Source organism: Papaver somniferum, chromosome 5 (genome assembly GCF_003573695.1).
Source record: "Papaver somniferum cultivar HN1 chromosome 5, ASM357369v1, whole genome shotgun sequence".
NCBI lineage: Eukaryota > Viridiplantae > Streptophyta > Magnoliopsida > Ranunculales > Papaveraceae > Papaver > Papaver somniferum.
The window spans coordinates 189,720,837-189,739,429 of NC_039362.1; the positions used below are offsets into that span (position 1 = coordinate 189,720,837).

The 18,593-nt window shown below is 37.0% G+C and overlaps 2 protein-coding genes, 1 long non-coding RNA gene and 2 pseudogenes across 6 annotated transcripts; all 5 read left to right on the forward strand.

Moving 5' to 3' along the window:
* Positions 1-315: 315 nt before the first annotated feature.
* On the forward strand, positions 316-7,759 carry LOC113284031 (phospholipase A(1) LCAT3-like). Its single transcript, XM_026533420.1, has 15 exons — positions 316-669; positions 1,088-1,183; positions 1,266-1,469; positions 3,001-3,256; positions 3,442-3,533; positions 4,110-4,158; positions 4,740-4,818; positions 4,984-5,119; positions 5,218-5,269; positions 5,353-5,453; positions 5,619-5,798; positions 5,995-6,152; positions 7,044-7,098; positions 7,289-7,342; positions 7,434-7,759. Exons 4-15 carry the CDS (start codon positions 3,031-3,033, stop codon positions 7,599-7,601), a joined length of 1,350 nt encoding a protein of 449 aa, XP_026389205.1. The 5' UTR covers positions 316-669; positions 1,088-1,183; positions 1,266-1,469; positions 3,001-3,030; the 3' UTR covers positions 7,602-7,759.
* Positions 7,760-8,065: 306 nt separating this feature from the next.
* LOC113280363 lies at positions 8,066-9,900 on the forward strand (annotated as a pseudogene).
* A 15-nt stretch (positions 9,901-9,915) lies between these two features.
* On the forward strand, positions 9,916-13,297 carry LOC113280364 (annotated as a pseudogene).
* A 387-nt stretch (positions 13,298-13,684) lies between these two features.
* Positions 13,685-16,720, forward strand: LOC113284033 (poly(A)-specific ribonuclease PARN-like). Of its 4 annotated transcripts, none has more exons than XM_026533429.1 (7): positions 13,685-14,042; positions 14,141-14,271; positions 15,089-15,411; positions 15,573-15,692; positions 15,917-16,031; positions 16,126-16,308; positions 16,397-16,720. In XM_026533429.1, the coding sequence occupies exons 1-7, from the start codon at positions 13,699-13,701 to the stop codon at positions 16,537-16,539; spliced, it is 1,359 nt and encodes a 452-aa protein (XP_026389214.1). In that variant the 5' UTR covers positions 13,685-13,698; the 3' UTR covers positions 16,540-16,720. The 4 variants fall into 4 exon arrangements, with proteins under 4 accessions (XP_026389214.1, XP_026389215.1, XP_026389217.1 ...); XM_026533430.1 differs by having other exon boundaries at positions 16,402-16,540; XM_026533432.1 differs by having other exon boundaries at positions 13,910-14,042; positions 14,121-14,271.
* Positions 16,721-18,027: 1,307 nt separating this feature from the next.
* Positions 18,028-18,515, forward strand: LOC113284036. Its single transcript, XR_003327881.1, has 3 exons — positions 18,028-18,094; positions 18,228-18,300; positions 18,389-18,515. It is a non-coding gene; the product is annotated as an uncharacterized LOC113284036 (long non-coding RNA).
* Positions 18,516-18,593: the final 78 nt, after the last annotated feature.

An 18,593-nucleotide genomic window follows, 5' to 3' on the forward strand; every position in this document is an offset into this window, starting at 1 on the left:
TAAAAGTCCGCCCCATTCTTTGTAACTTTCATCAGGCGGACTTTAAAAGTCCGTCTCATTCTTTTTTTTTTTATTTAATTAAAATTTCATCGGGCGTAACTTAAATCTACGCCCGTTAACAAGCGTACTTTAAATTTACGCCCAGCAACAAGCGTACTTTAAATTTACGCCCGACTATATTAGAATTTGGGATTTGGTCGCGACCATATTTGGTCTGGAATTTGATCTTTGGTTGGGATTTGATCTTTACTCCGTCCCACTGTGTTACGATCTCATCCGAAATTTTTGGTTATACTCGCCCAGTGTGGATGCTCTAATCGACTCCACTGATTTTACAGAATATTGATTGGAGTTTCGATTTAGGTAATTCACAGATCCACATACTCTCCGTCGATCTAGAGAAGAATATAGTTGTACATTCACCGAATATGGATCAGCAGAAGAGAAGAAGTCTGTAATGGAAGTAGCAGTAGAGAAGAAGTAGCAGTTTACGAAATCAACACTCCACATTGATCTACAACTGAACATATCAAAGGTTCGTTTAAGAAACCCCATCTGTCGATTGCAGTTGGGAACTCAAATTCCAGAATTCCAATCTTCCCCAATTTCAATCTCCATCAACCCTAAATTGACAGGATTCGACATACTCCCCAAATCAGAGTTCTTCAGGTAAGTCCGATTTAATTACTTATTCAGATAAGTAGATGAAAACATCATAATGCATGTATAAGAATCAGTATACCCAGTTTTGGGTTTACAAATTTTATCATAAAATCTCAATTTTGTTAGTGCAGTTTAGGATTCCCAAAAAAATTATCCCATCTACCCCTAGTTGTAGTAGTTGTATGTGTTATTCTATGGGTGTCTCTACACGTTGTATCTTAGTCTGTCACTCAGAGCCACTCAATACCATGTATTGGGAGTTTAGTATGTCTTAGAAATCTGTTTAGTTTCCTCTCTTTTTTTTGGTAATTTATCTTCTATAGAAGTCTGCTCTAATCCTCTCAGATAGGTTCTTTTGAATCTAATTATGTCTGAAATGTTTCAAAAGACAAGACCATAACATTTATATCATCCATTTTTTCAGACATTCTCTAACCTGAGTTGACATCGGCTTCAATTCGTAATAATGATCACTGGATAAGATTTACAGAACCAAGGTTGCAAGGACATGAAAACATGAGTGAGTACCAGCTAAACCTTGATTAAATTCCAAGGCTTAAGTTTCAAATTTTATCGTTTTGATAATTTTAATTTACTTTTAGGTTTCAGCTGAAGCAAGAATCGGTGGTAATGGAAGGTAAAAAGAGATCTTCAGTTACACAATCGCCGTATTTCACAAAAGGCTAAACAATTGAGTGAAGCGGAAAGAGAAGAGATTCTTAAAAAACGACGTGATGCTTATTATTTGCGGATAATACGAGGTAGACATGCGAATAAAGATGGGAAGGAAGCATCAACATGTTCTGGTGAGTGAGGCATGAAGCTTATTTATATTCAGATGGTTTTCTATTTTCTGTTATTATGCCCATTCTACAAATCCATTCCTTATTTCCCCACTTATACGTACTTATTGCAGACATCTGCTTAAAGGTTTGTTGTGGAGATGCCCTAGAATGCTCTCTTCTGAAGCACCAATTACTTATATTTCTTATCAGTCATGACAAACTTTACATATCCTACAATCGTGCACTGCCCCAGCTTCTAGGGTCACAATTGGAGAACGATTTTAATTGATGGACTAGGTTAGCTAGCAAGGATCACTGAGAGCTGGTGATCTGACTAATGGTTCACGTCTCTTTCAAAATACAGGCTTTATATTGGAGTGTCGATAAGTTAATGTCATGTGATGTCCTTCCCTCCAACCAGTTACTTTGTATGAACTGAACTAAACCAGATCAACCTTTTGTTGTTCTGCACATCCCCACCTCTGTATATAATTTTCCACACATTTCTAACACAAGTTTATGTCAACTTGATTTACTTTTTCTTTAAAAATGATGATTTGCTTATCATTTCTTATTATCTTTTCTTATGGAGTTTGAATTTTCTTTTCTTAATAAATGATTTGCATTTTAGGCCCAGTTTGAATTTTTTTTTCAATTTCTTCAACTGATTTATATCATAGCATTTTAATCCAAAGATCATTGGTTTATTATTCTATCCCACATTTGGGTGTAAATGGGATGCAACTCCTGGCCCTTCAGTTTTGTTCTCATTTGGTTTGAATCATTTGTTGGTTCCGAATCCCGTGATGGAGGAATCATTTAAGGTCATGTTTCTCCACAAATTTCAATTCATCCTAAGCATGTGTATTATCATTATATGACGCCATTAAGTATGTTTGACACATGGATAGTTGAACTTAATCAGTGAACTAATAGATGATAACATCAATGATATAAAATGAATTTTACCGCTTGACATTGATCGTTGACTACTATACGAAAAAAAAATTACGGAGCAAACGAAAAGGCAGATGCGGAAAGGCAGGCGCATCGGGCATGCGTGTTATACTAGTAACTGTAAAGATACCATATACCAATCGGGATATATATCATTTGCGTAAAATACTCCAAGCATCTATTTCAATCAATGGTCACTTTCTCGTAATCGGATAAACTCTTACTTAATTCCTAGCCACGTGGAATCATCACCCATAAATTCAATCAACCACCTCAAACATGATTCCCTCCTTCCCATCCCATCATAAATACAACCTACATCCATCTAAAACCACACACCAAAATTCCTAACTAAACAAGCGGAGTATTCTAGAAACAAAATCATTTCAAAAACATCCTGACCGTGATCATTTCAAAGTAGGCCACAATCCTTCTCATTACAATACACAAAGTGACATACTGTCAGTACAAAATCCTAACAATGACATTTCCCCACGTGTAACTCTACAAATTCCAAACTACTTAAAATATTTTTCTTGGATGAACTAGATATCTCTTTTGAGTTTTGACTCAATTTTGTCATCTCATTCTCAAGAATTGAGTGGTGAAGAAGAAGAAGAAGAAGATGATCAGAGATTGGAGCTTTTCAGATTGTTTTGGGAACAAAGAATCTGTTGATAATGATGATGGTGATGGTATTGATCCAGTGCTATTAGTATCTGGGATTGGAGGTTCAATCATGAACTCAAAAGATAAAAAATCAGGAAATGAAATTAGAGTTTGGGTTAGAGTTTTATTAGCTAATTGGGAGTTTCAGAAGAGAGCTTGGTCTATTTATAACCCCAAAACAGGTACTTTAATATGTTCTTCTTGATAGTAGATTACAATCATGGGTAGTGGTATTATGGCTTTGGAATGGGAGATTTTAGGTTTTTTTTTTTTTTTTTTGTTTGAGTGATTTTTGTTTAGTGCTTTGAAGATGAATGTGAACTGGGTTTGGATTGAATTGGATCGGGTTGTTGTTGTTGTGTTTCAGGTTATACAGAGTCATTGGATAAGAATAGTGAAATTGTTGTACCAGATGATGATTATGGACTTTATGCAATTGACATTTTGGACCCGTCTGTGGTAAGCTTGTGCTTTTTCTTTTGTTTGTATAATTCATACCCTAGTTAAGATTATTCCAGTAGGTAGGAGCTATCGTCCTCATCACGCCTATTTGTTCAGTTAAATTTGTTATTTGCAATGTGTTAGTGCACCTAAAAGCTGGAAGCTTTGGAGGGATATCTACATTTATAATTCCTGTTACTGCTACATCATTGTTTAGAAGCCCGAGCTTTCATACACTAGTTTCTCTGCATTATGAGATCAACGAAAATCAGCCCATGGGTCATCTCAAAAATGAGCTTCATGGAGAGTTTGAGAATGTGTGTGGTGTGGCCGTGACGGTGCCTTGTTCATTTGTGGTGTGTGACAGTGGCACAATTGACTTGGCAGACGTCTTATCATTTTCGGCATAATTAGAGATCTATTAAGAAAAAGGGTTTATCGATATCTTGTACACCTTTGACTTATGAATTTTACATAGCGAGTTTGTTCTTAGGGTGAATTTGTAAATAACATCTCTTCTTATACTTTAAAGCATGACATGTTTCTGCATTTACTTGATCCGTCTTCATTGTGTATTATCTTCTTGCTTTTCAGGTTATGAAATGCTTAAAGATGGAAGAAGTGTATCAATATCATGATATGAAAGACCCGGACTCGAACCGATCCGGACCCGGTCCGATTTACCTGTACCGACCCGGACCCGAAAGACCCGGACTCGAACCGATCCGGACCCGGAGTTACCGGTACATGTACCGGTTCTGAATGTTGATACCCGGTATAGACCGGTACAGGTACCGGTTCTGGGCTATTCCCGGTCTGTACCGAACCGAAAAACCCGGTAAATTAGAGCCATTGATATCTTTTAAGATATTACATCCTAGCCGTCCCTTTTAGGTTTAGTCTCATCTTCAACTCCAGGTACAGGTACAGGTACTGGTCCTGGTCCTGGTCCTGGTACAGGTACAGGTACAGGTACCTTCGTTATTTTGAACTTAAGTTGTAATGTTGAACTTTATATGTTAAGTTAGTTTGTTGTTAGCCTTTGTGTTTCAAAATTTGGGTAAAAAACCCGGTACCGGTCTGGAACCGGACCGGTCTTACCAGTACAGGTACAAGTCCAGGTACAGGTACAGGTACAGGTACACAAATTGAGGAACCGGTCAACTCCGTGTACAGGTACCGGTTCCACCAAAAACCCGGTCCGAACCGGTCCATGTGCAGCTCTAGATATGCTTGTTAAATGTGGCCATAAGAAAGGAACTACATTGTTTGGATACGGTTATGACTTTCGACAGAGTAATAGGTAATGATCTGTCAACTGGTTAAAGTTCATTATTTCTCTCTATGGTTCTTAGGTGACTCTATTCAGACCCCTTGCTACTAACTCGTCAGATTGGAGTTTCTTAAACTTGCATATGGAAAAGTAGCCTTGACAATCCGAGCTTTGGATTGCTTCTCATGTTTCCAGAATTGATAAAGGGATGGAAGGTCTAAAAGCAAAACTTGTGACTGCTTACAAAGCTTCAGGGGGTAGAAAAGTGAATATAATTTCGCACTCAATGGGTGGATTACTTGTTTCGTGCTTCCTCTCACTCTATCACGATGTGAGACACTCTCTTCTGCTTTCTCTTAACTCTTTTCTCAGGTAGTATAATACATTCTTTAAGGAATTTCAAATATTTTCTTTGACATGAACTTACAGGTATTCGAAAAGTATGTTAACAAGTGGATTTGCATAGCCTGCCCATTTCAGGGTACTTCCTTTTCCTTTCCCAGTGCCTTTTCTGGATTTTAAGTAGATTGCTTCTGATTAACGGTTGTAGTCTACGGTTACCAGGCGCACCTGGATGTATCAATGATACTCTTTTAACGGGTTTGCAGTTCCTTGAAGGCTTTGAAAGCTATTTTTTCGTATCCAGGTGGTCAATGCATCAACTGGTAATTCTCAAGGAACACTACTTACCTTTTATTCATTAATTGAAGCTGTATATTCTCTCGTTTGGTGTAGCCTGATCTTGTTAAGATTCTTAAATGTTCGGTGTTTATAGTACTTGAGATTGTAAGATTGTACTCTAACATTCTTTTTGTGGGTTCCATTCGTAGCTGGTTGAGTGCCCATCGATTTATGAGATGTTGCCAAATCCAGAGTTCAACTGGAAAAAGCAGCCTCAAATTCAAGTTTGGCGAAAGCAGTCAGAAAATAATGAAACTTCAGTAAAGTTGGAAACATATGGCCCACAAGAAAGCATTACTCTGTTTGAAGAGGCTTTGAAAGATAATGAGGTATCCTCCTCAAGCTTAAATATATGGTATTCCTTTTCCAAATTTTCAAATTGAAGGTCCGCAGGATCTTGTAGATATTATCATTGCTTCTCGATGCCATGAGAAAGAACTAATAAAAAATGATCTTGAAATTCAGCTTAGTTTAGAAAATCTCACTCATGCCTTGACTGTTTCTATCAATTGGTTTCATATACAGCTCAATTACGGTGGGAAATCAATCCCATTACCGTTTAACAAATCTATTCTTAAATGGGCATCTGAGACTCGGGAAATTCTCAACAAAGCTCAACTACCAGATGGTGTCAAGTTCTATAACATCTTTGGAGCGTCATTCGAGTCTCCTTTTGATGTACGGTATGTATGCAAGAAAACCATTTCAGCCGAAATGGTAAAAACCTGTATCGGATACAAGATACCAATACGCTACTATGATACACCAACTTGAAAACTAAAATACAGCGATACGACATACTCAATATTGATCAGTAGTTTAATATAAAAATATTATATATAAGATAGAAACTTAACAAAATACATACATATGTTTGCATGATTAAAATATAATCTGTATGATTAACCTCAATGAAGAGAAAAAAAAGTCTGGATAAAAAGGAAGAAAGTCTAGAGCAAGACCTGTGGACAGATTCGGAACTAATAATTTGTCACTATAGTTAAAATTTCTCATAGAATCTAGTAAAATATCTAAATTTTCTGATATTTAGTCAAAGTTTTCTAACTGAGTTGTATCTTGAAGTATTGGGAGTATTAGTACGCGTATCCGTGTAAATACGTATCGATACGGCAATTTTTTTTTTAGGTGTATCGTTGTAACACAGGTAAAAACTTGTATTTCTACTTGTACCTTCATTTGACAGTTTGACTCATTCAAGGACTAAAACCGAGCAGAAAAGGGAAGAACTAAAAAACATAACCACCAAACTCCTCCAGTTTTCTTCCCTTTTTGCCCAAATGGATGCTAAGTATTTATTCCATAAATCCACACCCATCTTGGGATACACAGCTGCACTTGGTAAATACTGTACACCTTAAATGAATTTTTTCACGGCACCCCCTCGTGAAAATGATTTGCTTTGATTTCAAGTCACAAGTGTAAACTCATGACTTTCATCCTATCAGAAACTCCAACCCTTTATTTCATTAACGACCAGAACTACCTTAATTCATGCTTCTGAAACTGAAACATCTCTATGGTGTGATAATATTTTCTCTTTTTCATCAATGCAGCTATGGAACAGAAACTTCTCCTATTGAGGATATGCCCCAAATATGCCACACAATTGTAAGTACACTGAAGTTACAAACACCATAGAAATTCATCTTAGTTGGTTCTTCGACTATCAATAGACAGTTTTATTGTGATAGTTTGTTCTTGTTCTCAGTTTTAAAACTTCATTTATGTGTGATAAGTGGTTGAAGTTGTACTAGCACTGTACTACTCCGCATGCTAAATGTTTCTGTTTCTTTTCCAGCCCCAGTATTCGTACGTGAATGGAGACGGGACTGTCCCATTGGAATCAGCTAAGGTGATATTCATTTGTGCGAATCTAATTGCTTTGAGAGGCAGTCCACGAGTCTCCGTTTTGATCAATTTTCTTCTCTATTAATTTCATACAGGGTGATTGGTTTTCAGCTACTGAAAGAGTAGGACTAAGTGCAACTCATCGTGGATTATTAAGCGATGAAACAGTTTTTCAACTCATTCAACAATGGTTAGGAATCGAACCGAAAAAATCGAGTCGGCGTGCCAAGACTTCTAAAGTGGTGGATGCATTAGCCAAGTGAATTGGAACCAGAAAAAGAAAGAACAATATTCAATGCTAATGAGTTTGATGCTTACTTGTAACTTTCCTGTATATATTAATTCAACAACATTATACATTATGAAATCCAATCTGAAGATTGTTACAAGATGAATAAGAAAATCTTATGTTTGCAGTCCACCCTTCGAAATCATCAATCTTGGCTTCGTATGCTGTCCCCCATCTCATAGACAGCTATTATGCATGATATCTCAGTTTTAATTTATGCTGTCGGTTTCCTGTATCCGTTCTATATAGCCCATGTAGGACTGTAGAAGACATCCAACCCACCGCCAATCGGCTGCCTAGGACTAGTCCTAGGACCTGCATGGCTGCATATGATTTCCTATAAATACTCTTTCGTTTCCGTTTTATTTATTGAAGTTTTGGATTTAATTAAAGTGTCTGATCACCAATCTAACGATCAACTATTATCATCTTTTTACCATGGTTTATGGATCAGGAAGAGCGATAGGGATTGATTTAGGAACGACATATTCATGTGTTGGAGTATGGCAAAACGGCCGAGTTGAGATTATCCCTAAAGACCAAGGAAATCGTACTACACATTCTTATGTTGCTTTTACAGATGATCAACGTTTTATCGGTGATGCTGCTCTAAATCAAGTTGCTACGAATACTACTAACACCTAAGATTTTCATCATCATGCATGTTTGTTAATATTTTTTTTTATAGTTCGTTGATTTTTTTTGTTTTCCTTTTATAGATGCGAAACGTTTGATTGGTAGAAAAATCAATGATGCATCTGTTCAGAGTGATATGCAGCTATGGCCATTCAAAGTCATGAGACCAATGATACAAGTGAATTACATGGGCAAGGCTAAAACGTTATCAGCTGAGGAAATCTCGTCCATGGTTCTCGCAAAGATGCGAGAAACAGCCCAAGCTTACCTTGGTTCAACCGTTAAGGAGGCTGAAAACTTCATGTGAGATTGATTATTTGCACGAAGGTCTCGATTTCTATACCTCCATAACCCGTGCTAAATTCGAAGAGTTGAACATGGATTTGTTCAAGAAATGTATGGATCCTGTTGTCCAATGTTTGACTGATGCTAAGATGGACATGACGAAATTGTACTCGTAGGTGGATCCACCAGAATCCCAAAGGTTCAATCTCTGTTGCAGGAGTTCTTTAACGGGAAGGAGCTCTGCAAGGGCATCAACCCTGACGAGGCTGTGGCGTACGGTGCTGCAGTGCAAGCTGCTATTCTGAGTGGTGATGCTAGTAGGGACAAGGTGCAAAACTTTGTGCTGCTGGACGTCACTCCGCTTTCTCTTGGTGTTCGGACAGTTGGAGATGTCATGAATGTACTCTACTAACACCGATGGACAAACTAGTGTACTGGTTAAGGTGTATGAGGGTGAGAGTCTGAGAGAGCTAGAACTATTGACAATAACTTGTTGGGTAGCTTCACGTTAAACGGGATTCCTCCTTGTTCCTAGAATCAATGTGTCCTTTGATATTAACGCAGATGGTATATTGACTGTGTTTGCTGAGAACAAGGAATCAGGGAGCAAGAATATGATTACTAGCTACCAAAGTCTGTTTATGCATATATTTTCCAAAAATCATCTTAAAATTTGCCCCAAACATGGGTAAGACAGGGCAAATGCCCCCTTCCAGATCATCTTATATTTTGAATCTAGCACCACCAGTTGACCGTATATGCAGGTCCACCATCTCATAGACAACAATTATGGTATCTATCCCAGCTGTTATTTGTACTGTCGGTTTCCGCTATCCGCCTTTGTAGTTCCACTCTAGAAAACTCCTTTTCAGAGTTCACTGAAAAGAGCTGAAAACAAACGAAAAAAAAATGGCGGCACTTACAGAATTGAAAACCCATAAACAAAACTCAGATTTTTTTTTGATGGTTTCTCTTCACCATTGAAAAAGGTCCTTCCTTTTCTGGATACACCTGAAATTGCTTACCTTAAATTCAAAGATGTTGCTGAAAAGGTCTCAGCTTTTGCAATTTGTTGTTTGCCCTTTTACCCTAACTCATTCTACTGGTAGTTCTACTAACGTAAGTTTGTGCCTAACTTTTTTTTTCTTTCTTTTCATTTCAATTTCTTGATTGAATACTTGGTTTGAATTTTCGGTAGAAACCCTTTGTTAATACAGGTGCAATTTTCACTTGTTCCCAAGGGATGGGCCCTTTCCTACTCATTACAATACAAAAAGTTACATTCTATCAGTATAAAATCCAAGCAAGAACAACTAACTTTCTCATTTTGGCTCAATTTTGTCAAGAATTGAGTGGTGAAGACGAAGATGATTAGAGATTGGAGTTTCTCTGATTGTTTTGGAAACAAATAATTTGTTGATAATGATGATGATGATTGTATTGATCCAGTACTATTAGTAACTGGAATGGGAGGTTCAATTATAAACTCGAAAGATAAAAGAACTGGATGTGAAATAAGAGTCTGGGTTAGAGTTTTGTTAGCTAATTGGGAGTTGCGAAAGAAAGCTTTGTCTATCTATAACCCCAAAACAGGTACTACTACTGCTACCACTTTATGTTCTTCTTGATTGATTTTTTACATATATGTATTGGAGGTGAATGTTGATTGGATTTTGGATTGTTTTGTTGCAGGTTATACAGAGTCATTGGGTAAGAATTGTGAAATTGTAGTACCAGATGATGATTATGGACTTTATGCGATTGACATTTTGGATCCCTCACCGGTAAGCTTGTGCTTTAACTATTTTTGTATAACCGTAGCTTGTTAACAGTGTTTCATTGAGTATTTGCGCTGTCTAAGAGCATTGACGCATATTTGTTCCTTACAATGTGTGTGACATTGACACAGTAGTGCACCTAAAAGGTGCAAGCTTCGGAGGGCTACCCAATACTAACATCATTGTACATATTTAGAAGTCGAGCTTAGATGTACTGGTTTTTATCTGCATTATGAGATCAAAGAAAATCAGCCTATGGGTCGTCTTAAATTAAGCTTCACGGCCGTGTGGGACTAGAACATGAAAAGGAGGGAGGGTGGAATAAACCTGCCTTGTTAATTTGGCTTACGTCTTCTCATTTTCAGAACTTTCTAAAAAACATCTCTTCTTTTACTTCAAAGCATGGCATGTTTCTGCACTTGCTTACTTTGTCTTCACTGTGTATTATCTTCTTGCTTTTCAGATTGTGAGATGCTTAAAGGTTGAAGAAATGTATCAATTTCATAATATGATTAATATGCTTGTTGAATGTGGGTACAAAAAAGGAGCTACATTGTTTGGATACGGTTATGACTTTCGACAGAGTAACAGGTAGTTATCTGCCAACTAGTTGAAGTTCATTATTTAACTTTATGGTACTTAGGTGACTCTCTCTTCACAGCCCTTGCTGCTCACTCGTTAGACTAGAGTTTCCTAAACCTGCACACGGTAATGTAGCCTTTAATTTCTCAGCGTTGGATTGCTTCTCATTTTTCCAGAATTGATGAAGGGATGGAAGGTCTAAACGCAAAACTTGAGAATGCTTATAAAGCTTCAGGCGGTAGAAAAGTGAATCTAATTTCGCACTCGATGGGCGGATTGCTTGTTTCGTGCTTCCTCTCACTCTATCACGACGTGAGATACTCCTTTTTTGCTTTCTCTTAACTCTTTCCAGAATTGCTTGTATCATTCACTCTTTAAAGAATTTAATATATTTTCTTTGACATGAACTTACAGGTATTCGAAAAGTATGTTAACAAGTGGATTTGCATAGCCTGCCCATTTCAGGATACTTCTCCTTTCCTTTTTCTTGTGCCTTCTCTTGATTTTAGAGGAACTATGTGTTAAATAGATTGCTTCTGATTAACTGTTGTAATTTACGGTTACCAGGTGCACCTTGTATCAATGAGATTCTTTTAACGGGTTTTCAGTTCCTTGAAGGCTTTGAAAACTACTTTTTCATATCCAGGTGGACAATGCATTAACTGGTAATTCTCAAGGAACATTACTTACCTTCTATTACTCATTATTGATGCTGTAAATTCTCGTTCTCAAGATTCTTAAGTGTTTGGTGTCTTTAGTACTTGGGAGTGTAAGAATGTAGTCTAACATTAACATTTTATGGTTCCATTCGTAGTTGGTTGAGTGCCCATCAATTTATGAGATGTTGCCAAATCCAGAGTTCAAGTGGATAAAGCAACCTCAAATTCAAGTTTGGCGAAAGCAATCACATAGTAATGAAACTTCAGTAAAGTTGGAGACACATGGCCCTAAAGAAAGCATTACTCTCTTTGAAGAGGCTTTGAAAAATAATAAGGTATCCTCCTCAAGCTTAATTATATGCTATTGCTTTTCCGAATTTCCAAATTGAAGGTCCATAGGATCTTATACATGGTACTACTTCTTAATGCCATGAGCACAAAGAAGTAAAAAATGATCTTGAAATTCAGCGTAGTTTAGAAAATGTTACTCATGATTTAACTGTTTCCATCAATTGGTTTCATATACAGCTCAATTACGGTGGGAAATCAATCCCGTTACCGTTTAACAAATCTATTCTTAAATGGGCATCTGGGACTCGGGAGATTCTCAATAAAGCTCAACTACCAGCTAGTGTCAAGTTCTATAACATTTTTGGAGTGTCATTCGAATCACCTTTTGATGTTCGGTATGTTCCCAAAATACCATCTTAACCATGAACTATAGTTCTTTGCAGATAAAGCATCGCAAAAACTTGTATCTGTGCTTGTACCTTCATTGGCTGTTGAACTCATTCAAGGACTAAAACTGAGCAGAAAAGGGAAGAATTTAAAAATAACCCCAAACTCCATGAGTTTTCTTCCCTGTCGGTCCAAATAGATGCGAATACTTAAGACCATTAAAGCCAACTAGTAGACCTTTTTTGCTGTAATCTTGAAATTCCTATGAATCCACACTTATTTTGGGATGCACAGCTGCACTTGGTAAATCCTGTGCATCCCATGCTGAAACATCTCTTTGGTACGATAATATTTTTTCTTTTTCATCAATCCAGCTATGGGACAGAAGCTTCACCTATTGAGGACATGCCCCAAATATGCAACACAATGGTAAGTACACTGTGAAGTTAAAAACTCGTAGAAATTCATATTTATTGCTTCTTCATTTTTTCATTTGTTTTTGATAAGTGAGTCATGATGTACTAACAGTGTTACAGTCTACTACTTCGCATCTAAATGTTTGTGTAATTGGATTCTTCCTGACTTCCCTGCTTCTTTTCCAGCCCCAGTATTCGTACGTGAATGGAGACGGGACTGTCCCATTGGAATCAGCTAAGGTGATATTATTTTCTGCAAGCCTAATTGTTCCGAGATGCAGTCCGTTTCATTCCTCGAGTCCTCTTTCAGTTTTCATCTAATTCCCCGCCTCTTTTTTTTTCTTGTCCATTTCATACAGGGTGATTGGTTTTCAGCTACTGAAAGAGTAGGAGTAAGGGCAACTCATCGCGGATTATTAAGCGATGAAACAGTTTTTCAACTCATTCAACAATGGTTAGGAATTGAACCGAAAAAATCGAGTCGACGTGCCAAGACTTCTAAAGTAGTGGATGCATCCACCAAGTGATTGGAACCAGGAAAAACAAAATTCAATGCTAATGTGTTTGGTTTTTACTTGGGACTTTCCTGTGTATATTCGACAAGATTATATTATGAAAAGATTATTGCAATATCAAGTACTTTTTATGTCTGAAAATAGTTGATTTGGACTTGCTCAGAGGCTGGGCCTGAGTGCACCTTCAAAGGAGTGGTTAATTTGCCAAACCATTACAACAGTCTTCTGGTGGAGCCAAATACGGGTAAGTGGGGCAAATGCCCCCACTTTCCAAGAAGCTCTCAAAGCCTGTCTATGTTATTTTCCCAACATCATCTTAAATTTGCCCCAACCATAAGCAACTGAGGGCAAATGCCCTCTCAATCTTGGCTCGCCACTAGACCGTACATGTACTTATACACGGCTATTACGGTATCCCAATTACTGTCGGTTTCAGCTATCCGTCCTTGTAGTTCTTCTCGAAATAACCTCCTTGAATGGTTTTACAGTTCACAGAAAAGAGCTGAAAACAAAAGAAAAAAAATGAGGGCAAAATTGTTGCAGAGACGTTTTCTCTGCACAAACACAAACCAACAACAATGGAAGGATTGGAGTATAAAACAAGTTACAAAATCAAATTTCAAAGAATCACTTTCAGAATTGAAAACCCATATACAAAACTCAGATTTTATAGCTATATCATCTAAGAAAACTGGTGTTATCTCTTCGTCTCCATGTAACAAGGTTCTTCCTTTTCTTGATACACCTGAAATTTCTTATCTTCAATCTAAAGATGCTGCAGAAAGGTTTCAGCTTTTGCAATTTGTTGTTTGCCCTTTTACCCTAACTCAATCTACTGGTAGTACTACTAAAGTTGTCGCTCATCCGTAAGTTTGTGCCTAACTTTCTTTCTTTTTGCATTTAAATTTGTTGATTTTTCACTATTTAGTTTGAATTTTCAGTAGAAACCCTTTGTTTTTTACAGGTACAATTTTCATTTATTCCCAAGGGATGAGTTGAATTTAGGAATGCCACAATACACCTTTTCGTGTCAAACATCGCAATTGACGGCATTGGCGAACGAAGGCTTTGATTTCAATGTCTGCGTATATGATGGTAAGGATATTTTTATTAGCTACACAGATCTCTGGTTTAGGTTTTGGTACAACATAAAATTTGATACATGACACTACATGTGTTTTATACGTTGCAGTTGAATTGATGGTGAATGGCACTAAACTGTATTAGCCTATTAGGTTTATGGTTCAATTAGTATGTTCATATATCATACTCGCACCACTTGAATATTTGATTGTTTGTAGTTTTACTATTGATGAAAAACGAAAAGACCTTAAACTGCTCATTGAGAAGCTGAACGAATAACTTTAGAATCTTTTTCTAATTCACACAGTCATAGCTTCCAGCCAAAAATCGATGCCTTGATGCTTATGCATCTAAGTGGGCTTCGGGTAGTCCAAGATTTAGCATTTTCAGGTTGGCGACAATCGGCTCAAGTAACACATAGCGTTCACTTGATTCTGAATTTTCTATCCTTATAATTGAGTTCGTATTCTTTGGGGTTCATTATCAGAATCAGAAATCCTACGGAAGAGTTTCTAAAACCTGCTGCCTATATCAGAAGAATGAAATAAAGGGTCAAAGAAATTTAGTTCGCTACTTTGCTGTATTGTTGGCAATTACCTCCAAAGCCATGTTTTACATTGAATTTATTCTCTTTCTCCGTGGCGATAATTAAGATCTTTTGGCCGAACAGAATCTTTTGTAAAACTGTGTGGCCAAAACCTCTCAAACTTGTTTTCCCAAAAAATATTGGGAATATTCAAGGTTCAGAGCCACATGAATTTGGTTTTTCCGATGTAAGCGCATTCGTTTTCATGCGATGGTTAAACAGATGTTCTATGTTTTTATACAGGAATCTCTTACCTGTCTAGAGTTCAAGAATCTCTCACCAAAGGTCGACATGCAAATCCTTCCAGTGGATATTCAGTAAATTCCTCTTCAACCCCGTCAGTTGCTGATGAGATTTTCACAAAAAGAATTAAAACACGAGTTATGCACTGGAGGGATGCTTGTGTTACCAAGAGTAAGAGCAATGGGTCTGAAGATAAGGAAAATCCTGCAGAAGCGCTTATCAGTTCCTTGAGGAAACTTATCTTAGGAGCTGAGCTTTATGGTTCAAGGCCATGCATGAGCATAGATGTTTGCAATGAACGTCAAGTGCAGCTTGTGGTAAAGGTATATTAGATTACAAGAATATTGTTGGGTGGAAAAATTTGCAAGAGTATTGATTTCGGTTATTGATAGTAGTTTGCTCTACTTTTAATGTAGTCACTAAAAGTTGGTGCTTCAGTGGTTGCTTTTATTAATTACATTCTAAATATATTTGGCATCTGCAGATGTCGAGAGAGCTTTTTGATGATCTTGTACCTTTAGTTGTCCCAGACAAAGGAAGGGGGGTACCTAAGGCAGTACGAGTTGTGCTGACGAGTTCAAAGGAGGACAAGAATCTCCTCGAGGTAAGGAAGTTCATTTTTGTTGACCCACTTGTCTAGAAGAAGTAGAACCTCATGTTTGTTGGGCACTAGAATGACATAAGTATCGATAAATGGTGCAGTTAACCACTTTACCCACACAAGACACTAGGCAGATCAACGAAATTGCACCTCTGGATTTGGAGCAGAGCATCTTATAAGTGCTTGCTGATAAACTCGTGTATCGTATTGTTTGATTATACTTACAGCGGGAGCTTCAAGATCTTGAAGATGAACAGAACAGGAAAACTCGCGGCTTTCGAGAGGTGATTGATGCAATATCTGCTTCTCAAAAACCAATCGTTGCCTCCAACTGCTTGAATGGTGAATATTTACTTAGTCCTTCTGTAAATCCTGGATTGGTTGACACATTTCAGTTCATTTCCCCTGAATCTTTTGAATTGTCTAATTGATGCAGAATTGACGTTTCTTCATTCTAAGTTCCTTGGTCCATTGCCTCAAAGTTTCAATGAGTTCACGTGTTCATTACGCATGGCTTTTCCCCACATTCTCGATGTGAACACTTTGCTGAAGGAAATCAGCTCTCTTAGAAATGCAAACAACTTACTTGCTCTGGTTGATATGGAAATTCCTCACGAAGGTAAGCTTATCTCGCTAATTTTTGTTTTTTTTCATTCTCTTTCGCTGACTTTCCTGTTCCTCTCACACCACCATTTGTAATTTATCAGTTCAGGACAGTGATGGCAAGAACCAGGGACACGACGTACTTCATACGACACATTTTTTTGCGCAACTTAGTTCTTTATTAAAAGCCAGTGATGATCCTCATCAAACTGTCAACGCTGATCTAGTTTCTTCGGCCGAGATGTGACCTATATGAGCTCTGTGATCACTTTCTCCTTGAAGATTGCAGTAACTTGGAATTCTAATTTTTGAGTATAGGAATTCTTTTTGCATTCATTCATTTAAAATTTAAACGGATGTATATTATTAGACGGAAATTAGTTTAATGAAGGTAATATAATCATGATAAATGAAATTTGGTTGTTCAACTCTTTCTTTCATTTATCTGTTGCTGTTGTTACTTTCTGATCTTTAAGGAGGCATCATAGATGCTAATATGAGGGTTCGAACCCTCAAACCTCCCCTTTGAGAAAGAAACCTGTACCATGTTTTTTCATTTTTTCTTTTCGATCCGACTCACCTAGATCCTATTGAAATCACCTGACTCATCTAGATCTGAATCAATATGTTTGTTTTTCGAGTAAAATCTGACTCTAAAATATGTTATTACTCAAAAAAACAAAAACAAAACAAACGATCTGACATCTGATTTGTGTTGAGTCAGGGATTGACTTAGACCCAGACATCGAGTCAGATGCAAACAAACATGGTGCTAGCTAAAATGATAACTCTAGCACTCACTAAATATAGGTAATTACTTCCTTAAATAGAGAACATTATGCCTTAATTATACATGATCTTAAATATTAATTACTAGGGATATCATCGGTGTCCACACTTTCTTTTTATATAGTCATAAAAATCGTTTTACAATATTTTCTTGCTCCAAAATCGTTTTCATAGTATCAAATTTTTTCTTCTTCTAAATCTGAGAGTTCTCTTGTAGATTATAGCTCGTAATAATCTTCATTTTCTTTCAAAGATATATAAGAGTTATGGCAGCTTTGGCCCTTAAACAGGAGCTAGATTGTTTCCTGGCTAAGAAATACGAGGAGGTAGTAGATTTTTTCTCTTCTTAATTATACTTGGATTGCATTTGATACGGTTACCAGCTATCATTTTATTATGGAGTCTGTGTGTTTTTTCTTTGCAGAAAATTCTGGATACACAATTTGAACAGCTTAAGAGAATACAAGAAGCTGATAACCCAGGGTTTGTCGCGGAAATGGTGCAATTGTTCATTGATGAAATAGAAAAGCAAATATTAGAAAATATAGACCCAACAATGTAAGTGTACATTTTATGGTTTAACATTATGACTCTGGTAATAAATTTCTTGTGTTTTGGTTGCTGCAAGAGTTTGCAGCTTATTTTGACAATTTTGTTTTCGCTGCAGGATAGAAGAACTTAAGAAAATGCCGAGAATTGTTGACTTGGAATCACAGACAATCCAAAAAGTTGAATCCTACGTTCACCGTCTTAAAGGAAGCAGCGTGAGGTACCATGCCTGCTGCTGCACGATATAATAACTGAAATGATATATGTATTAGCTAGGAGGATTCAGCGAGCTATATAGCATTGAACATCTTTAGTTTTAGCTGTTAGGCATAGTGTGTGTTTAAGCATATATGGTGTATTCATTTAATTACTTGATTATCTTGGTGTTGCAGTGTTAGATCTTATCAAATCACGCTAGCTTGTAATGAATTCCGCCATGCTAGTGAGCGAAATGACATGGCTGGGTAAGAGTGTTTTTTTTTTTTTTTTTTTTAATCTAGTTTGAAATTTTTTGCTAGCTAGAGATGGTTTTGTGTTTCAAGACTTACTTCTCTTGTTCTCCTCACCTTTCTACTTGTCTGTGTTATTGATCCTTAGGCGTCAAACGGCGTTGATGAAGATCGTTCAAGAGTTCAACCGCGTAAAAGAGGTTTTCAAGAAAATCATAGAGGTAATAAACATTCTTCTCTTTCATCATCAGCACAAAAAAAACTATAACTTGAGACATACCACCTTATTCATGTATTTTGTTTGTGCAGCTAGAGGAGAAGATCCGCAAATTGTCTTCAGCTCCTCGACAAGATGAAACATCAATGTACTTGGTTTCCTCCTCCGGAAACAACTAATGGAACATTTTAGTCCGTCTTCTTGAAAACTACTCCCTCCATTCCTTTTTAATAGACTTTTTTCTATAAATAAATGTTTCAAAAAAATAAGCTGTTTTTTTAATTGGGAAAGTCAAAT

Coding starts and splice junctions, on each gene's coding strand:
- LOC113284031 (XM_026533420.1), top strand. CDS start 3,031: ATGATCAGAGATTGGAGCTTTTCAGATTGTTTTGGGAACAAAGAATCT. Junction 5,454..5,618: donor GGTGGTCAATGCATCAACTG/GTAATTCTCAAG, acceptor TTCCATTCGTAG/CTGGTTGAGTGCCCATCGAT. Junction 5,799..5,994: donor AGGCTTTGAAAGATAATGAG/GTATCCTCCTCA, acceptor TTTCATATACAG/CTCAATTACGGTGGGAAATC.
- LOC113284033 (XM_026533429.1), top strand. CDS start 13,699: ATGAGGGCAAAATTGTTGCAGAGACGTTTTCTCTGCACAAACACAAAC. Junction 15,693..15,916: donor AGGACAAGAATCTCCTCGAG/GTAAGGAAGTTC, acceptor TTATACTTACAG/CGGGAGCTTCAAGATCTTGA. Junction 16,032..16,125: donor TGCCTCCAACTGCTTGAATG/GTGAATATTTAC, acceptor TAATTGATGCAG/AATTGACGTTTCTTCATTCT.